The sequence below is a fragment of the Anneissia japonica genome, unplaced genomic scaffold, assembly GCF_011630105.1.
Source record: "Anneissia japonica isolate Jap-2015-1 unplaced genomic scaffold, ASM1163010v1 scaffold288038_len354873_cov157, whole genome shotgun sequence".
In the NCBI taxonomy this organism is placed as follows: domain Eukaryota; kingdom Metazoa; phylum Echinodermata; class Crinoidea; order Comatulida; family Comatulidae; genus Anneissia; species Anneissia japonica.
This window is the reverse complement of record NW_022716266.1, coordinates 116808-135164: the sequence shown is the minus strand read 5'-3', so window position 1 is coordinate 135164 and position 18357 is coordinate 116808. Positions and strand designations below refer to the sequence as shown.

Below are 18357 nucleotides of genomic sequence, written 5' to 3'. Positions count from 1 at the left end.
ATAATGAGATCTACCCAAATATAATATAAACTCAATTTTTGAATTTCTAACCATGAGATTTTGTGGCGAGACCCATAGGCAGTATCAGAATCCAATGATTAACTGCAACACAGCATGGCAATACGCTGCAACAACATCAATGACGGTATAACGAATTATGTTGATATGGCTATTGATTATGAAGAGAGCAGCTAAAAAAAAGCATGTATGAAAGGTCATCAATTATGATTTGTTTGTATATAAGCCCAGTGTCCACATAATTACATATACAGTGATGATTGCATTAGCGAGTCAATCATTCATAGTCCTTTAAATAACTGGGTTTTCTAACAGTTCATTTAGTTTTTCTGGTTTGGTGCTGAGTTCTTGTCTTATGTTGCATGGTGTTCTGTTTCACATTTTTGTTTACTTGTTGAGGTTGTGGATTAAGGTGGATTGTGTTCTTGTTTGAAACATCTTGGTTGGTTGCTGGTACTTTTCGCAGGAAACGACGGTTACTGCGTAGCGTCCGTCCAGCCTGATTAACAACATTGTAGGAACGTTTGTTCACTTGTGATGTTACTGTAGTGTCATGCCATTTGGTTTTGCCTTGCTCAATTGGCTGCATACGAACAGTATCTCCTATTTGTAGTAGTTTTAACTGTGGTCTGTTGCTGTGTTTCTTTGTTGACAATTGGCGCTTGGCACGTAGTCTTTCAATGTCGTCGTTGATTTCGTACATTGGTGTGAGAGTTTTGTTTTGTTGGAAGTATGGTCTTTGGTTTTCTTCCCATTAATCTCTCGGTGGGTGTTGTCGTCATACTCTCCGTTTGTGTATTTCTGATGTTCAATAATCCCATGTATGGATCTTCACCAGCACTGGCGCATTTCTTCATAAGGCGTTTAGCTACTTTGACAGCAGCCTCTGCTGCCCCATTGGATTGACTGTTACCTGGACTAGACAAGATATGCTGGAATCCCCATGCTGTGCTAAAAGCTTTGAAGTTGTTCGATGAGAACTGTGGTCCTCCATCGCTGACCACCTGATCTGGAATTCCATGACGCACGAAGTGGTGTTTCAATTTGGTGATAACAGTCGATGAAGATGTGTCTGTTAAGTAATCAAATTTAAAAAAGGTACTGAAGTAACCCACAGTAACAAGGTAATTTCTCTCATTTATGACAAACAGATCGACTGCTACTCGCTCCCATGGTCTTGTGGCTAGAGGATAACTAATTAGTGGTTCTTTGGGCTGTTTGTTGTAGCCATGTTGCGCACATATGTCACAGGTTTCGACAAATTGTCTAATCTCTTTACTCATACCAGGCCAAAAAACTAAGTCTCTAGCTCTCCTCAGACAGGCGTTAATTCCCATATGCCCTGTATGGACCTTGTTTTTAATATCCTTTCTCATATTGGTTGGTATGATGATCCGCTCACCTCTCATAAGAATGTTATCCTGTATGGACACCTCATCTCTGTTATTGAAATATGGAATTAATCTGGAATCTAGCAGGCCTTTATCATTAGGCCAACCACTTTTGACTACTTGGCTGAGCAGACAGTGTTTCATCTTCAGAAGTTGCCTTCCGTATTTCATCCAAACGCTCCGGTGTTACTGCAGTGAATGCCAGATTGCTTATAGCAAACACAGTATCTTCAGCAATTAGTAAAGGTGCTCTTGACAATGCATCAGATAATATCATTTTAGCACCTTGAACGTAGATAAGATTGAAGTCATACTCTTGTACCATGAGAAGTAGATTCTGTAGCCTTCGTGGCGCTTTATTTAGGCTCTTTTTGACAATGCCTGTCAATGATTTATGGTCAGTTTTAACAATAACCTTTCGACCATAGGTATAGTGATGAAACTTAGTTAGCCCATATGCAACTGTAATCATTTCCTTTTCAATTTGTGCATAACGGCATTCGGTGTCATTCAATGTCCTACTTGCAAAGGCAATAGGTCTCCCATTTTGCATGATCACTGACCCCAGACCAAACTCACTAGCATCATTTTCCAGCACTAACTCTTTTTCTGGATCAAAGAAAGCCAATATTCTAGGCGTTGCTATCATGCGTTTAATTTTCTCAAACATGGCTTGCTGAGGCGGTCCCCAGATCCATTCTGCATCTTTCTTAGTAAGATCTTGTAATGGTTTTGCTGCATCATGTAAGTGTGGTAGGAACTTGGAAAAATAATTGACAATGCCTAAAAATCTACAAACTGCTTTAACATTTTCAGGTGGAGGCATATCACAGATAGATTTAATCTTCCCTGGATCAGACTGCAATCCCTCTTTGGTTATCTTATGACCCATAAAGGTAATCTCCTCCAATTCTTTTTCAAACTTATCAGCATTCAATTTGATTCCAACATGCTACATCGGTGTGCAAATTTTTGTCATGTTCCTCTTTCGTTGATCCATGAATATCCACGTCATCTGCAACACATACTACTCCATTCAAGTCATGAAGTGCTTCAAGCAACTTCCTCTGGAACATCTCAGATATGGATAGGCCAAAGGGTAATCGGTTCCACTTATAACGGCCATAAGGAGTCTGAAACGTAGTAAGTAAACTGGACTCATCATCAAGCGTAATATGCCAGTAGCCAGATGAAAGATCTGCTTTACTGAAAATCGTTGACTGACCTAACTCATGTAACGTGTCGTCCAGTGTTGGGAGTGTTTAACTGCTTCGTATCGAGGCACACCCGGATTTCCCCAGACTTTTTAGGAATGACCACTATGGCATTAACCCTCTCAGTAGGTTGTGATACTTTAGAAATTACACCAAGTGATTCTAATCTATGCAGCTCTGCTTTCAATTTTGGCTTTACCGCTACCGGTAGTCGTCTAGTAGACATTATAACAGGTTTTACTTCAGCGTTGACGGTGAGAGCTACTGTTCCTGGGAGGTTGCCAATGGAAGTCTTATCAAATACCTCTTGAAAATCCTCCAATTGAACGATTGCTACTCGTTCTATGTTGTGCTCGTTGACATGAATCAGGTTGAGCCGTTTTAGGTCTTGGTAACCAATCAGTGGGATTCTATCATTTTCGGTAACTACAAATTGAAGGTCATGATATTTTCCATTGGCTGGATTATATACAACTTCCTTGGTGACACCATACGTTTTGAGTTGGGACCCGTCCCAGATTGTTAACGTTTTCTCCTCACGTCTCAGGTTTGATGCATATCGAACTGGAATGGTGTTCACTGTAGCTCCTTTGTCTATGTTAAATACTATGACCTGGTTGTTAATTTCCATCTTACATTTTAAATCATTCTGCTGCTTATCTTCTACCTTACCGATCCATTCACTGACATCACTTGACCCGTCTGCATGAGACTGATGGACATAAGCAACAGTTTTACCCTTGACCCGACGCATTTTATACTTGCTGGCGAAGTGGTTGAGTTTCCCACACCTCAAACACTTTTCCACAAATCAGGACACTTGGTTCTATCCCATATGTGTGATTTACCACAAAATTTGCAAGATCTAAGTTTCTTATCTGGAGTCTTGGTGTGACATTTACCACTTTTACCGTCAGTGTTAACTTTGTTAATTGTATCCTTGACTGACATGGACTTCATTCTTAATTGTGTACTCTCATTTAACCTACAGGTTGTAACTGCATCGTTCAATGTTAAATTAATTTTCTCTAGGAGTTGTTTTCTCGTTCTATCACATCTAATACCGACGATTATTTTGTCTCGAATTAACTCATCTTCCAATGGACCAAAGTCACATGACTTAGCTAGCTCTTTAAGTGTGGTGACATATGTATCAATCACTTCGTCCGTTCGTTGCTCCCGTTTGTTGAACTTATAGCGCTCATATGCGACATTGATTGTCTCTAAAAAGTGTGAATCGAACCTAACAATCACCTCACTGACGGATGGTGCTTCACCGAGGTTAAAGGTATTATAGATTTTTATGGCTTTTGTTCCTATGGTATTGAGGAACACTGCTAACTGAAACTCTGGAGGTGCATTTTGTAACCCGGAGATAATCTCGTAGTTACGGTATAACTGCTTAAATAGCTTCAACTCTTCGGCATTATTACTGTTTTCTAACTGCAGCGGAGCAGGCGGGTGTACACTAATGCGGGATTTTACCTGACTTGCCTGGTGTTGACCGTCACTGTCAGCCTGATTCGAGCTTGGACCTTTGTGTACAGACATTTGAATTTGCTATCAAATCAAAAGGTAGAAACACTATAAAAGTATGTCCTACAATACTGCAAATGGTTCTTCGGAATTTCCACAACACGTTGCCACCATGTATCGTGATGGAGACACTTATATGTAAACAATACAGTCAGGCTACACACAAGCTCATCGTTCAGCCATCATATTTATTGAATAACAACATCAGCGTACCTCAACGTACGAGGAATGTGACCTCACAACTATGGGCGGCCAAACGGGCCATCACGTAACAGGTTGCATAATAATAATAATAATAATAATAATAATAATAATAATAATAATAATAATAATAATAATAATCATAATAATAATAATCATAATATTAATAATAATAATAATAGGTTTACATTATTTAAGTAATAATGTAATAAAGTAATAGTGAATGAAGTACAGTAATTCAATGAATGGCGTAATTAGTTAGTCAATCATGCAATAATTACATAATTCATTTTAATTAGTTAATCGGGCATTTTAGTAAAATACTATGTGAATAATTAATTCATTAATAGTTTTTTAATGGAGTTTAGAGCAAGATTTCTTACTTTTTTCTTCAGTTTCGATAAGTAAACTAGATGAAAAATTTCCATATCCCTTGACATTTTCTGCTGCTACCTGATAAAGTAAAATATAACATATAGATTAAAGTAATTACATTTGTTTAAAACGCAATTAAATGTTAAATTATCTTCTAACGATTGGGTCTGCTATGGGATGAATATTATATACAACGTATGATTAACGGATTGATAGATTGGTAAATCGTCGGATTAACACGAACAATTATTTCTTATTGATTTATAATTTAGATTGAATTATTGATTTTTAATAATCAATTCAATATTTTTTTATTTGGTAATTTATTAATTAATTTAAACATTAAATATTTTTGATTGATTAATTATTTAATTGATGGATTGGTCAAATAATAGACTGAATATCGTTATATTATCTTGCCTTTACGCTATATAGTGTCGTTGGGTAGATGTTTTCGTCTATGTGGAGATACGTATCAATAGTAACTTTGGTGAGTGTCAACAGACACGATTCAATAGACACGTTGTACTGAATTATCTCACATGGACTTATATCAACAGGCGGACTCCAGCGGATGTCGATTGAAGAAGCGGTTGCAGATAATGAAGTTATGTTCGGAATTCCGGGATCTACAATATAAACCTTTAAACAATTACAATTTTGTCTATTTTAAAGAATAACAACATATAGATCTAATCATTCAAATAATAATAACGAAAATAATAGGCTTATGTTATAATGAAAATTTGGTTTGCTTCGTAGCACTGTAAAGAAAATGAACTTTATGAACATATGATTGATTGATTGATTGATTGATTAATTAATTAATTTATTTATTTATTGAATCTGTAATATATAACAAACTTACGAACAAAAACGAAAGTTATATAGAATCACCATAAGATTAGCGTAGGGGAATGAAATCTTCCTTTTCTAACTACAGAGCAATTAGCTTGTTATCTATTGTGGGTAAAACGATGGAGAAAATAGTTTGTGATCTAATGGTGCAGTAAATGGAAGATCAAAAGCTTTTACAGTAGAAGACCCTGCACCACCCAACTTGTAAGTGTTATGTAATGCTAGACTGATCTCCTTGATAAGGGCAACTCCATTGATTGTATTTACATGGATTATAGGAAGACCTTCTACGGAAGCACCTAAGTGCCATTTGACTTAACGACTTGTCAAGATGATTTATGTTGTCAAGACGACATAATATACATATCATGTCGAAATGTCGAGATCAACTATCTTGGCAAGACGACATACAATTTGTATTATGTCGACTTATCAAGATAATCTATCTCGCCATGACAACATAAAATATTTACTATGTCGACTTGGCAAGATAAATTATGTCGCCATGTTTAGAATTAGTCTAGGACCTGACTAAGATTTGTATGTACTTCATTTAGGAGAGAATATCTCAACTGTTATAGACTAATATAAACCCTAGGAATAACATGGGATGTGTGCCGAAATCTCTATCTGGGACGAGCAGCCCGAAAATGACCACGCCCTTTATTAAATTATCACGCCCCTTTTTATACGGTAGGGGTATTTTGAAATTAAGCTCTACGGTATAAGAAAATAGCAAATGAAGGGATTTTTGTTCTAAATGAGCACATATGACAAGGGTATAAAATTCTTAAAATTACATCTTAGTCACATTTTCCGTTCATATGCAAATTAGCTTAAATATGCAAATTAGAAGTGCAAAATTAGGGTTCTCATGTGCTGAGAACCGCTGGCCTTAGAGAGTTCCTTTCTTTTTCAAATTGTTCAGACCATGCATATTTCTATATGCTTTAATGTGAAATTCAAGTTCCGATTCACTATAATTCACTCATAAATTGCACAAACTACGTTCCTGACCTTTGACCCTGCAGGCCAATGTGCAGCTGCAATACAATAACAACAGTTGGAGAATGTTGATTTTGGCAGATTATCTGAAAATGATGAGCAATATTTTATTTTTAATTACACTATCAACAAATGCTACTTTAGGATTAGTAATGAAAAATATATTTAGAAAAAACTTATTACATCCTCTAATAGGCAGCAGAATGTGAGTAGTTTATTAATTATATAGAAATTGTATTTTCAAGCATCATATTTTAATCTCTGGGATATTTCCCACACGATTAAAATCATAACGGTACGGGTTTGGTCTACGGGAGTTCGTGTTTCGTACAGGTCATTGCATTTATAGAAAAAGCCTTTATATTGGAGAAAGCTTCCCTGTCGTTATCCATAGTAGCCTAGGTCAATACTAACTCCGGCTATATAAAATTGATTATAAGATTAAAAAATATTAAAAGTGTAGGCTGTGGCACCGAGACCTCTGACGATTAGTGCCCAAAATTGTTTACAAAAACGTAATGCAATAATAGGATATTGACTACTATTGTATATTTTTGGAAAATATTACAGCCGCTCCAAATCTCTTTCCTATTCTTCCTTCTTCCTTTATTCTTTCACAATTTTGCGTTTTATTCATATTTTTCATAATTTTATACACTCACATACATAGTCACTTGTTTAGGCCTAGCCTAGGCTATGCCTATTACTAAATTATTTAAATACAGTTTTAATAGATAAGATTAATTCAACATGAACATAATAATTCATACTTAAACGATACATTAAATATAAATGTAAATATAATAACGTTTTTCTTATAAATGGAATGACCTGTACGAAACACGGAACTCCTGAGGACCAAACCCAGTACCGTTACGATTTTAATCGTGCGAGAAATATCCTGAAGATGCAGTAGGCCTACAGATGGCAGAAATCTTTTTGGGCAAGTGTCTTAAACCATCAACAGACCTGGAGACATCTGCGCCTTGCTGCATTTGATAGCAATACCCTCAAGATGGCCTTTGAGAGAACAGCTTGTACCTTAACTAATGCAAGAAAACATATCTATAGAAGCTACTACCAACAGCAGCTGTGGGTCAAAGTCCCATTTACAGATGCCACATCAATTATCAATGCTGAGAATTTTGGTTTTGTAAGGAGTGGCAGTTTATTAGTCCCTGATATTGTGATCTCGAAATCTGATGGCCTGTCAGATCCCTGCAAGTGTGGCAAATGTGCTCGCAAGAATTCGTGTCCCTGTAGAAGAGCTAGAATAAAGTGTTGCAAGTACTGTAAATGCAAGGGTGGTGATTGTTGTAAAAACCCAATCACTGAGTAAATGCTGCTGATTGATGGAAATACAATTTATTGTTAGTTTTTGATAAAATCACAATTTCTAAACAATATTACATCAAATTCAATATATCTGACCTATTATTATGAAGTGACCTGCTAGGTCAAAGGTTAAAAATTTAGTCTAGATACCTTAACAAATTTGAACCAAAAGTGAGTAAAACTAATTATATATGAATAATTTGAGGCCGAAACCAAGTTTTTACAGTCAGTAGACCTGGGAATAGGGAAAACTTGTTAATAGGGTCAAAGGTCTAATATGGCATTTCCGGTCATTTTTAAGCAAATCTCACATTAGAACAAATAGAAATATGCATGGTCTGAACAATTTTAAAAAGAAAGCAAGTCGCTACGACCAGCAATTCTCAGCACATATAAACCCTATTTTTTCACTCCTAATTTGCATATTCAAACTAATTTGCATATGAACAGAAAATGTGACTGAGACGTAATTTTAGGAATTTAATTCCCTTGTCATGTGTGCTCATTTAGAACAAAACCCCCTTCATTTTCTATTTCCTTATACCGACTAGCTTAATTTCAAAATACCCCTACCACATAAAAAGTGGGCGTGGTCATTTAATAAAGGGCGTGGTCATCGGGCTATTCGTCCTGGATAGAGATTTTGGCACACATGCCATGTTATTCCTAGTAGCCCGTGGGTTGAGGATCGAAAACGTTCAATTCTGTGACCCACCAATCCGGGCTACCTGGCGTTTGCACAAAAATGTCAATACTATTAAATTGTAACAAAATTTGATTGTCGGCAATCGTGAATTTGGGGAAACTGTAACCAAAAATGAGAATTTATATCAAAAGTTGCTACGTAACTATAGCCAATCAGAAGACGACTAACAATGAAGTTTAGCTTAGCTGCAATGCCCTCAGCCAATCACAAAATACCTTCTATGCCGTTTGTCCAATGTAAATAGTAAACAACACACTCCACTTGCAAGTATAGCGTTGGACAGAAGTTCTTCAAATGATAAATCTGAGCCGGTTTCAGGCATATTATACGAGTCCTCGGTAAGGCCTATTAAGTTTCCGTCGAAGCTAATGAATAGCCTACATATAACGAAGGGGATCTCAGGGATGGTGGTGCAAGTAGTAGTAGTCAAAATTGCACCGAATCTGTTTAAAGGTACGTGTGCGGTTACATATAACGTTAAAAATGGTATGGTATGTTTTACTTAATTGAGAAGCACTAAGCGTCTCTCTATCACACCACACACACACAGACAGGAAGCCCTGCCTTTTCCTCAAACTGGGGTACTATCGACAGTAAAATAACCACAGAGTATTGTGAATCAAATACGATGATGTTATATTGTAATAAGCATATTGAGACAATAATGTTGGCAATAAATCGACCCAGCATAAACAACTGACCATGAAGACAAATCAAGAATAGCGATTCACAATTATATAGAAACTATTTACTACTGTCTACCAAGAACAATTACTACACAAATCAATTCAGTTTTTTTGTGGTGGGGGATGTGCCCTTCAGTGACTGCTTAGGCTAAGTAATTCAGGCTTAATTTGATTTTAATGTCTTCATGAAAAGAATACAACAAAATTATTATATTAATAGTACAGTATGCTTTATCTACATAGGAATCCTTAGACACAACATAACAAAAAATATATCAAAACTGACTTAAGCAAATAATATTTATCAACACTTTGATGTCCAATTAAACATCACCACCTGCATTTAATATTGTATTATGCTGATACTACTTATTTTTCTTTTCTTTTTATTTTTTGGAAAACAACCTTTGATTAAAAAGAAACAATTTAAATACATATTTGATCATTAAAACCATCACAGTAGCATTGATAAGCTCTTTGAATTAGTTTGTTTAATTAATTTTCACAGACCACAGAATCAAGTGAATGGAAGTTGATGAACCACAACCAAAGCAAATGCTCATTCTGCATAACCTGAAAGTTGAAGTCAAGAATTAAAGAAGTGCTTCTTGGTCGAAGTCATGTTCTCCCATGTATTTTTTTTGTAAAAAGACAATAATATATTAAGGACTTTTAATAGAGCAAAAACCATTAAGAAATTAGTAAGATGTGAAACATTGAGTGGTGGAATTACTTGAGGCTGCTATTGCAAATCAGGATGAAGCCTTGTCACTACATGAGGGATAAGGATCTGGTGGCAATTCAGGCCATATTATAGGCCATGGATAGAAACAGGAATCAATTGAAAGTACTGTAGTCCTTTCAGATTGGAACTGTATACTGTTTGTATGAATGTTGTTATCTATTTGATATGACATCATATCATACACTGTGTAGAGAAATATTACCAGATAATATTAAGATTTTTCCTTGTATGAACATTTATCAACAACACATTTATTTTCTTTATAAAAAATTGCATTGACTTTTTGAATTGCATTGTATTGTATTTTATAATGCAATTTGAAAATAAGAAAATAACAGAACATTACTTGCTGATAAATGATAATGAATACAATAAAACTTTCATTATTTATAGTTTCTTTTAAATCGTTTATGCTGGTTAGCTGCATTGATAATATTATATAATTGTAATATTTAACACATGTTTATAAGTGGATTGGATTGAACTCTATATTCAGCTATGTTTAAAGCAGTTCTGTGTAGGTATATGATGTGCTACAGTGTTTCAATAATATTCATATAAAAGTTCAGATTTTTGTCATAAACTTCTTTCAACCTTGTGTTTACTGTTGTGTAGTTAAATGTATATACCCAGTGAGTGATCAGCGAGATAATGAAAGTGCTGATGGGATGCAACTGGCAGAACTGAGGTATATTAAAAATTTATTTGTTTCACCTTATTGGAATCATCAATTGCTTTACTTTTATTCATTAATTCAGTCCATATTATCAAGGTCTTCAAGCAGTTAAACAAAAATCAACAGGCATAGCAAGAAATACTGATTAATGTTATTTATTTACATTGCATGCAAATAAAAACATTTGAAATTTTACATTAGCCTCAATGTGTTCTTATTTTTTTAAGTAATTCAGCCTCAGTTTTCTTTTAAAATGTACATTTTTTAATTATAGAGAAAAAAAAGAAGAAAAAAAAAGCGATTCCAAATAGAATCAAAATATATTATATATTTACAGGAATTTCCTGTCTCATTCAAAGTCGTGAACATTACTTCTTGCCCTTCCTACTATGCATATGTAGGCCTAGATAAAGTAATACAATACACATTTAGTACAGCACGGTCGACTTTGGCTTAAAAAACTACGGTATGACAGTCGACAGAAGACGGGAAATGCAATTTTCTACCTCTAAAATCTTACAACTATTACCAATGTATTTTATTTAAAGGCTGGTATACTTATATCATATTGAAATATTCCACTAAAACCGGAGAACTTTCGTCCAAATTGCTTCACATTGTCACTTTCCTCGCGACATTGTTTACATTAGTTACCGAGTTTACAAGAACGTTAGTGATTGGCTAATAGCGTTTCGTCAATGCTTAACAGGTATGGTAAGTGTGCTGTGATTGGGTACTGCTTTCGTGAACGACATTATTTTTTCGAAGATAAATTCTCATTTTTGGTTACAGTTTCCCCAAATTTACGATTGCCGACAATTATATTATGTTTTTAATAAAATAGTATTGACATTTTTGTGTGAATGCGAAGTAGCGCGGATCGGTGGGTCACAGAATTAGTAAACTAAGCCGATTTTGGAGCCTCAACCCACGGTCTATAGGGTTTATATTAGTCTATAACAGTTGAGAAATCCTCTCCTAAATTAAGTGCATACAAATCTTAGTCAGGTCCTCTACTACTGTAAATACAGGCTACCTGTCTTGGTGCCTATAACCACTTAAGCGATAGTGATGACATTGAAAACGGTACAAAGAAGAGCAACCAAGGTGGTCCATGAATTAAGAGATTTGTCTTATGAACAAAACTACATCATCCTAATCTTCTCCCACTCGAATTTAGACGGCATAGAAGCTGACTTTTTCGCTCAGAATTATTAGAGACTGTTATGCACTTGATAAAAATACTTATTTATCTTTGATGTTGCTTCCAAAACGAGAGGCCACTTTTTCAAAATAATCAAACTGAGACCCGTTGTTGATGTTTAAGGAGAAAATTCTTCTTAATCAGAGTGGTGGAAGATTGGAATAGGCTACCCGAGACCACTACCCAGGCCCTAAATTTTAATCAATTCAAGAGGATCCTGGAGAAACATGGTATATGCATCAAAACCGCTTCTATCCGTATATTCGTCCAGGAACCAGAATCTTGGAGGGAAACATGAGATTTTTTAGCTTCAAATCCTATTAAGCAAATAAACCAAATAAAGTAAGTAAGAGGATTAACGCATACACCACAGTATTTGCTTAAGTAACCAATGCGACTTGGCAAAAACCTTAGAATCCCTTAATGTGTGCTCTATAAATACCATACAGGTTCATTTTACACACTTCCACTCTAAGCATGAAATTATGTATTTCCAGAAATACTCGTTTTAAATAATAAATTATTACTTCAAACACATAGAAACAACTAAAATGTTTTTGTTGATTTACAGACACGATTCGACAATAATTATAATTTAATACAATCAATTTAAGCATGGAAGTATACAACTCATGTTATACATTATGTTTTAAGGGTTTATGCAAAGGAATATTATTTATCTGCCTGGTAATTGACAAAGAATATTTTTTATGGTATGTTAACAACTTCCATCAAGTTTTTCATTTACTTAACATGCCATCCTTATTCTGTTTTTATGTACAGCACATAAACAGCTTGCTTACTTGCGCTATATAAGAATGAACTATTATTAGCATTATTACTACTAAAATATATAAATTAAGCAATTCAAATATGGAATTGAATTTTTGCCATGACAGACAGTACATTTTAACGTTTCTGTTATCACAAGCGTGCTGACATAATCAGTGTCGCATGTGACTATATTATCAGAGGTCTAAACCCCTTTTTTGTAAATTATTTTCTGCAAGCTGGATCTCGAATGAGATACTTGTGGGCTTATACAAAGAAATGAACTCAAGGGGGAAATTTAGAAAATATAACCAATATGCTTCAATTCCCTGTACCATCATAAAAGTTACACAATACGGTGACTATATACAATGAATCATTATCAAATTACAAAATGCCATCGAGATAATAAATACGAAATACAAAACTCCCCCACTAAGCATTTTCCCTCTACGTTCATTTCTATTACACCACAGATTGGTACACATTTGGAGAAATTCCGTACTCACCCCTCACACGATGTACAATCATTTTCTTTATTCTAACAATGTATTTACATTTCTTTGATGATCCTTAAAAAGTTTAATATTCTTAACGGCTATAAGATATTTTAGCCGTTGGTCCCAGAAAATTGGTCTGATTTTCACTATACTATGGTGCCAGTTTCATAGAATCAATCAGCAGATTTCCTGGAAACTCAGTGAACCTAGGCACAAAATGTAGTCTGGAGGTAATATATATCATTTGCCCACAATGAAACTTTAGGGGCATTATGTGGGCTAAGAGTCCCAACTGAAGTGTGATTTTCCGAAAATCGAGATATATACGTTTGTGATATTTTGGGTCAAAGGACAAGGTCACGTGACTTGACCTATATAACTCTAACTAGACGATGGCAAAGATGCATCCACATCAGACACAATGAATGTTGTATGTGTTTTGTGTATGTTTGAAGTATTGTTTTACTATTTATAATTAATAGTTAATATTAATTTATTCATAATGTTTATTTTTCATTTAATGTATAGATTATTTATTTAATTTGTCTTGAGACAATTCCTTTCGTGACTGATTATGGTCCTTCCGTTTTCTGCTAATACTTCCCACGAAGTAGGATCTACTGTATGTTGAAGGTCCCGCTTGCATATGTCTTTGAAACGTAGCTATTGTCGTCCTAAAGATCTTGTGCCTGAAGTCAGTTCCCCATACATGATGTGTTTTTTTAACCGTCCATCAGGCAAGGGATGTACATGTCCAACCATCTCAATCTTTTCTTTTCTGCTTAATGATTGCAAACATACTTGACTTTGTTCTTCTTAAAACCTCTGCATTTGTGGCCTTGTCTTGCCATTTCAGTTTCAGGATTCGACGTAAACACCTGAAGTAGAAGTTGTTTAGTTTCTTCTCTTGATTGGCATATAAGGTCCATGTCTCACTTCCGTAGAGTAGTACACTTTGCACATATGCTTGATACACGGTTATTCTTGTGGTTAAGGTTAATTTGTTGTTAGTCTAGGCACGTTCAGTCATCTACCAAATGCTGTCACAGCCTTCCCTATGCCTGTATTCAGTTCTTCACCAAGAGAAAGATTACGTGAGATTGTTGAGCCTAAGTAGCTAAACTTGTTAGCAACCTCCAGGTATGTGCCATTCATCCTTATTGATGGCGGATCTTCAGGCCCTTGTGACATTACCACTGTCTTCTTTAAGCTGACGATCAAGGAGAATTTTCCACATGCATTATTGAAGCAAATGATCAGTTGTTGCAGTCCACTATTGGAGTGTGAGACAAGTCCTGCATCGTCAACAAACAACAGTTCTCTAACAAGGACTGTAGAAACTTTGGTTTTAGACTTCAGTCTTGAAAGGTTGAAGAGTTTTCCTGTTGAAGGTGTGTGCTGGTAAATACCCTCCCTCGCTTCTTTGAATGCATACTGTAAAATCACGGCAAAGTAAATTCCAAATAACATAGGAGCAAGAACGTCTCCCTGCTTGCATCCATTTCTGATGTTCAGAGTTTATATATCCATGCATATTATTGTGGAAGCCTATAATTAACCGAAAGAGCTTGGGAGGACATACAATTTTTTCAGGAATCTACCAGAGGCCTTCCCTATTCACCATATTAAACGCCTTTGTAAGGTCCACAAAGGCAATATATAGCGGTTTTCTTTGTTTTGTTCTCTACACTTCCCTGTAGTTGTCTCAAGGAAAATATCATGTCAATAGTGGATCCTTTAGCACGAAAACCGCACTGGGATTCTGGGTATATGCGCTCAGTAACATGTTGTAATCGTTGTGCTATGACCTTTGCTATTGCTTTTCCAGTTATATTCAAGAGTGAGATTCCTATATTATTGTTACAGTCTGATCGATCACCTTTGTTTTTATAAATATTAACAATAAGAGCATCTCTCATCTTGTGTAATGTCTCCTGTCCTCCAGCACTGTATTAGTAGATTGAATACAGGTAGTAGCAGAGCAGCAGCTTGCAATAGTTCCGAAGGTATACTATCTGTGCCTGGTGCTCGGTTGTTAGACAAGGAGTCTATAACCCTTCTGAGTTCTTCAACATCAGGCTCTGAGTCAAGATGATACATTTGCTCAAGGCGAGGTATTTCATTTAAAGCACTCTTGTCGATTGGAGCATCCCTGTAATAAATGTCCATGTAGCGTTCTTCCCATCTTTCCAGATGACTGATTTTGTCTGTCAGCATGGATTCATCGGAGGCTTTCAATGGCGATACCTTTACTGTTCTTGGTTCAAGCGCTTTCATAATACCATCATACATGTTCCTTGCATCTCCAATATCAGCAGCTATCTTCATTCCTTCACATTTGTTGGTCCAATATAAGTTAGCATAATGCCGAAAAGCTCTTTGCAGGTCACACTTTGCCTTGTTTAGTATTCTGTCGAGTTGCATGCCTGTTATAGTTGGTATAGGCATGCTTTTTGCATCGACCAAAGGTTCGAGCTGAGGTGAATAGGTTTGAAACCATTCTTCATCACGTCTTCCTTTCCTACCAAAGCTTTCTAGTGCTGAGTTATACATCGCTGCTCTCAGATGGTACCACATCTGTTCTGTGTTTTTATCGATTGTTCAACCGAACTTGATTTATCACCCGTAACTGCCATCTCCCTGTTTGTAGTCCAATTAATGGGTGAAGTTTTCTCTCCACGTGGATACATCGCCCAGGCATCACTATGGAAGTCTAGATTTGCCTAGTATCTAAACTCCCCTCTCGACTTCTTCCCACGTGATCTAGAGGAACAGGTGTCTGCTACATATAGCGCTGAAAACTGTTGCAGAGGCTGCCGAAGTGGTAAAAGAGTTCTCCAACCAAGTCGCCTTACAGGGGCTTCACTCCTGTCATGTGGAGAGCAGTGGTAGACTGCCAACCAAGGCTACGGGTTCTCCTACCCGGGTTTGTAGTCAGAGTTTCCTTCTCCTTGATAGATTACCTGCCACAGTTTACGAGTTCTACCTACCTGGGTTTGTGATCAGAGTGTTCCTTCTAGGTGAATTGGCGGCCAAGTTTAACGAGTTTTACCTACCTGAAGCAGCCTGGTTAAAGCGCCAGGGATTCGCTGACATTATCTGTAATTTCGTATAAACAGGGTCAGCACGGGAAGCAAGACTGTAGGATCTGTCTCTTATACACATCTAGATGTGTATAAGAGACAGACACTTCCCTGTAGTTGTCTCAAGGAAAATATCATGTCAATAGTGGATCCTTTAGCACGAAAACCGCACTGGGATTCTGGGTTGTTTTGTTCTTTAATTTGTTTAGTTACTGTCTCTTATACACATCTAGATGTGTATAAGAGACAGCAATTACTCTATGCAAGAGCATGTATATTATAATAGAAGGTTGGACTATGACACAGTGTTTCATATAGACTGAATTTTGGTATAATCTGCCACACGTTATATACAGTACTCTTAATGCGATTTACCACGATTAGGTATGAAGAAATTCTTGTTATTGTTATGACGACATTTGCTAATCAACTCCGATCTTTCGTTCAATAAATTAGCTTTATTTACGTTGAGTATGAAAATCTCTTTGTCCAAATAAAGGCTACATTGACCATAGGCGGTGTTTTTTATATTGCCGAGTGTTTTAATATGAAACATTTATTATTTTAAAATTTTGTATTGTTTTTTCTTTTCATTGACCAATGATACTTATATAATTCAGATTCTTTTACGTAAGCTTCATTATTAAAATTCTTTTTATGATTGGTTAAATCTTGTTTTTAATTGTCCACCGATATGCCAATGTAACTTTTTGCCGACTGACTAGTTAAGATCTCGGCCAAAGTATACTACTGATGATGCAAGGACATGCCCTTTTAATGGGCATTCTGGTTGTGTCAATTTCATTTGTTCACAATTTCGTTTCATTTTTATTATGTTTGTTAATAATATTTTTCATATTTGGCGTACAACTATAGCTAACCTTAACATAATTTTTAATAAAAAGTTTATTCCCGCAACATTTGTCTTAAATTTGATGCTATAAGGCGAGTTAAAAATATGATATTTCTATGTCTGTTTCTTTGTTTTGTTGCTACTGGTTCGTGTGTCTTTATGGCCGCTTCCCTTGAGTGCATCGGTATTATAGCTGGTTGGTATTATCATAGAGATTTTCTCTATGGTATTATCGAATGCTTCTTGGTCACTTGATAGTTGAAACATACGTCTGTTGACCCCGCTGGGATCTGTTTCAATATTGTGAGTGGGTGGTTAGAATTAAAGGCGGTGGCGGTGGCAGCGGTGGTGGTAATGATGATGATGATAATGATGCCAGTCCTTGTCCAGTACATTCCTTTATGTCCCTTGTCCATGAAGTTGTTGGTCGTCAGAATAAACATGACCAGGATATCCCTCACTCCTTTTGGGAGGCTTTCGATCAATTAGAAGCCTGCAATTGCCATCACGTTCCCCTTAATTTGCATAAAATGAGGACTGTTCCATTATGAGTAGGGGTTTTAAATTATTATTCCATTTTTAAAGAAGGGTGTTTTAACTACTATTTTATTTTAGGGTAAGTGTGTTTAACCCTAACCTTATTCCATTTTGAGAACGGGTGTTTAATACTGATTCTATTTTATTTTTAGAGCAGTAGTGTTTAAACCTAACTCAATTCCATTTTGAGAAGGGGTATTTAACCCCAACCCTATTCTAGTTTTAAAGAAGGGACGCTTAACACTAACCGTATTCTATTTTTTGAGCAGGTGTGTTTAACCCTAACCCTGTTCTAATTTAGTTCGAGGGTGTTCAACCCTAATGAATTCAAACATGACTACAGCCAAAAAAATAAAAAATAGCCTAACCCTAACTAATTTCATAACCCTAACTTTCACTTTACACGTCGCTGGTCATTGTTTGGACCTCATCATTACTCAGGATGAGTTTAATGGCTGCAGTAACTTGATGTTGCATCCCGGTCTTTCGGATCATTTTGCAGTTTTTTGTAAATTTAACTTTAAGAAACCCCTCTGCCCTACCATTTCAATCAAAAGACGAAATTTTAATTCTATTGATTTGGATGATTTTTCTAGTGAGATCGAGTTAGGGCTTGCAGGTAGTTTCGAAGATTGTGATCTCAGTCTTGATCGTTGCGTTGAA

General features: G+C 36.0%; 1 protein-coding gene across 1 annotated transcript; it reads right to left on the bottom strand.

The window, feature by feature from the left end:
- Positions 1-695: 695 nt before the first annotated feature.
- Positions 696-1394, bottom strand: LOC117109661 (uncharacterized protein K02A2.6-like). The gene has a single exon (XM_033252044.1). It carries the CDS (start codon positions 1392-1394, stop codon positions 696-698), a length of 699 nt encoding a protein of 232 aa, XP_033107935.1.
- Positions 1395-18357: the final 16963 nt, after the last annotated feature.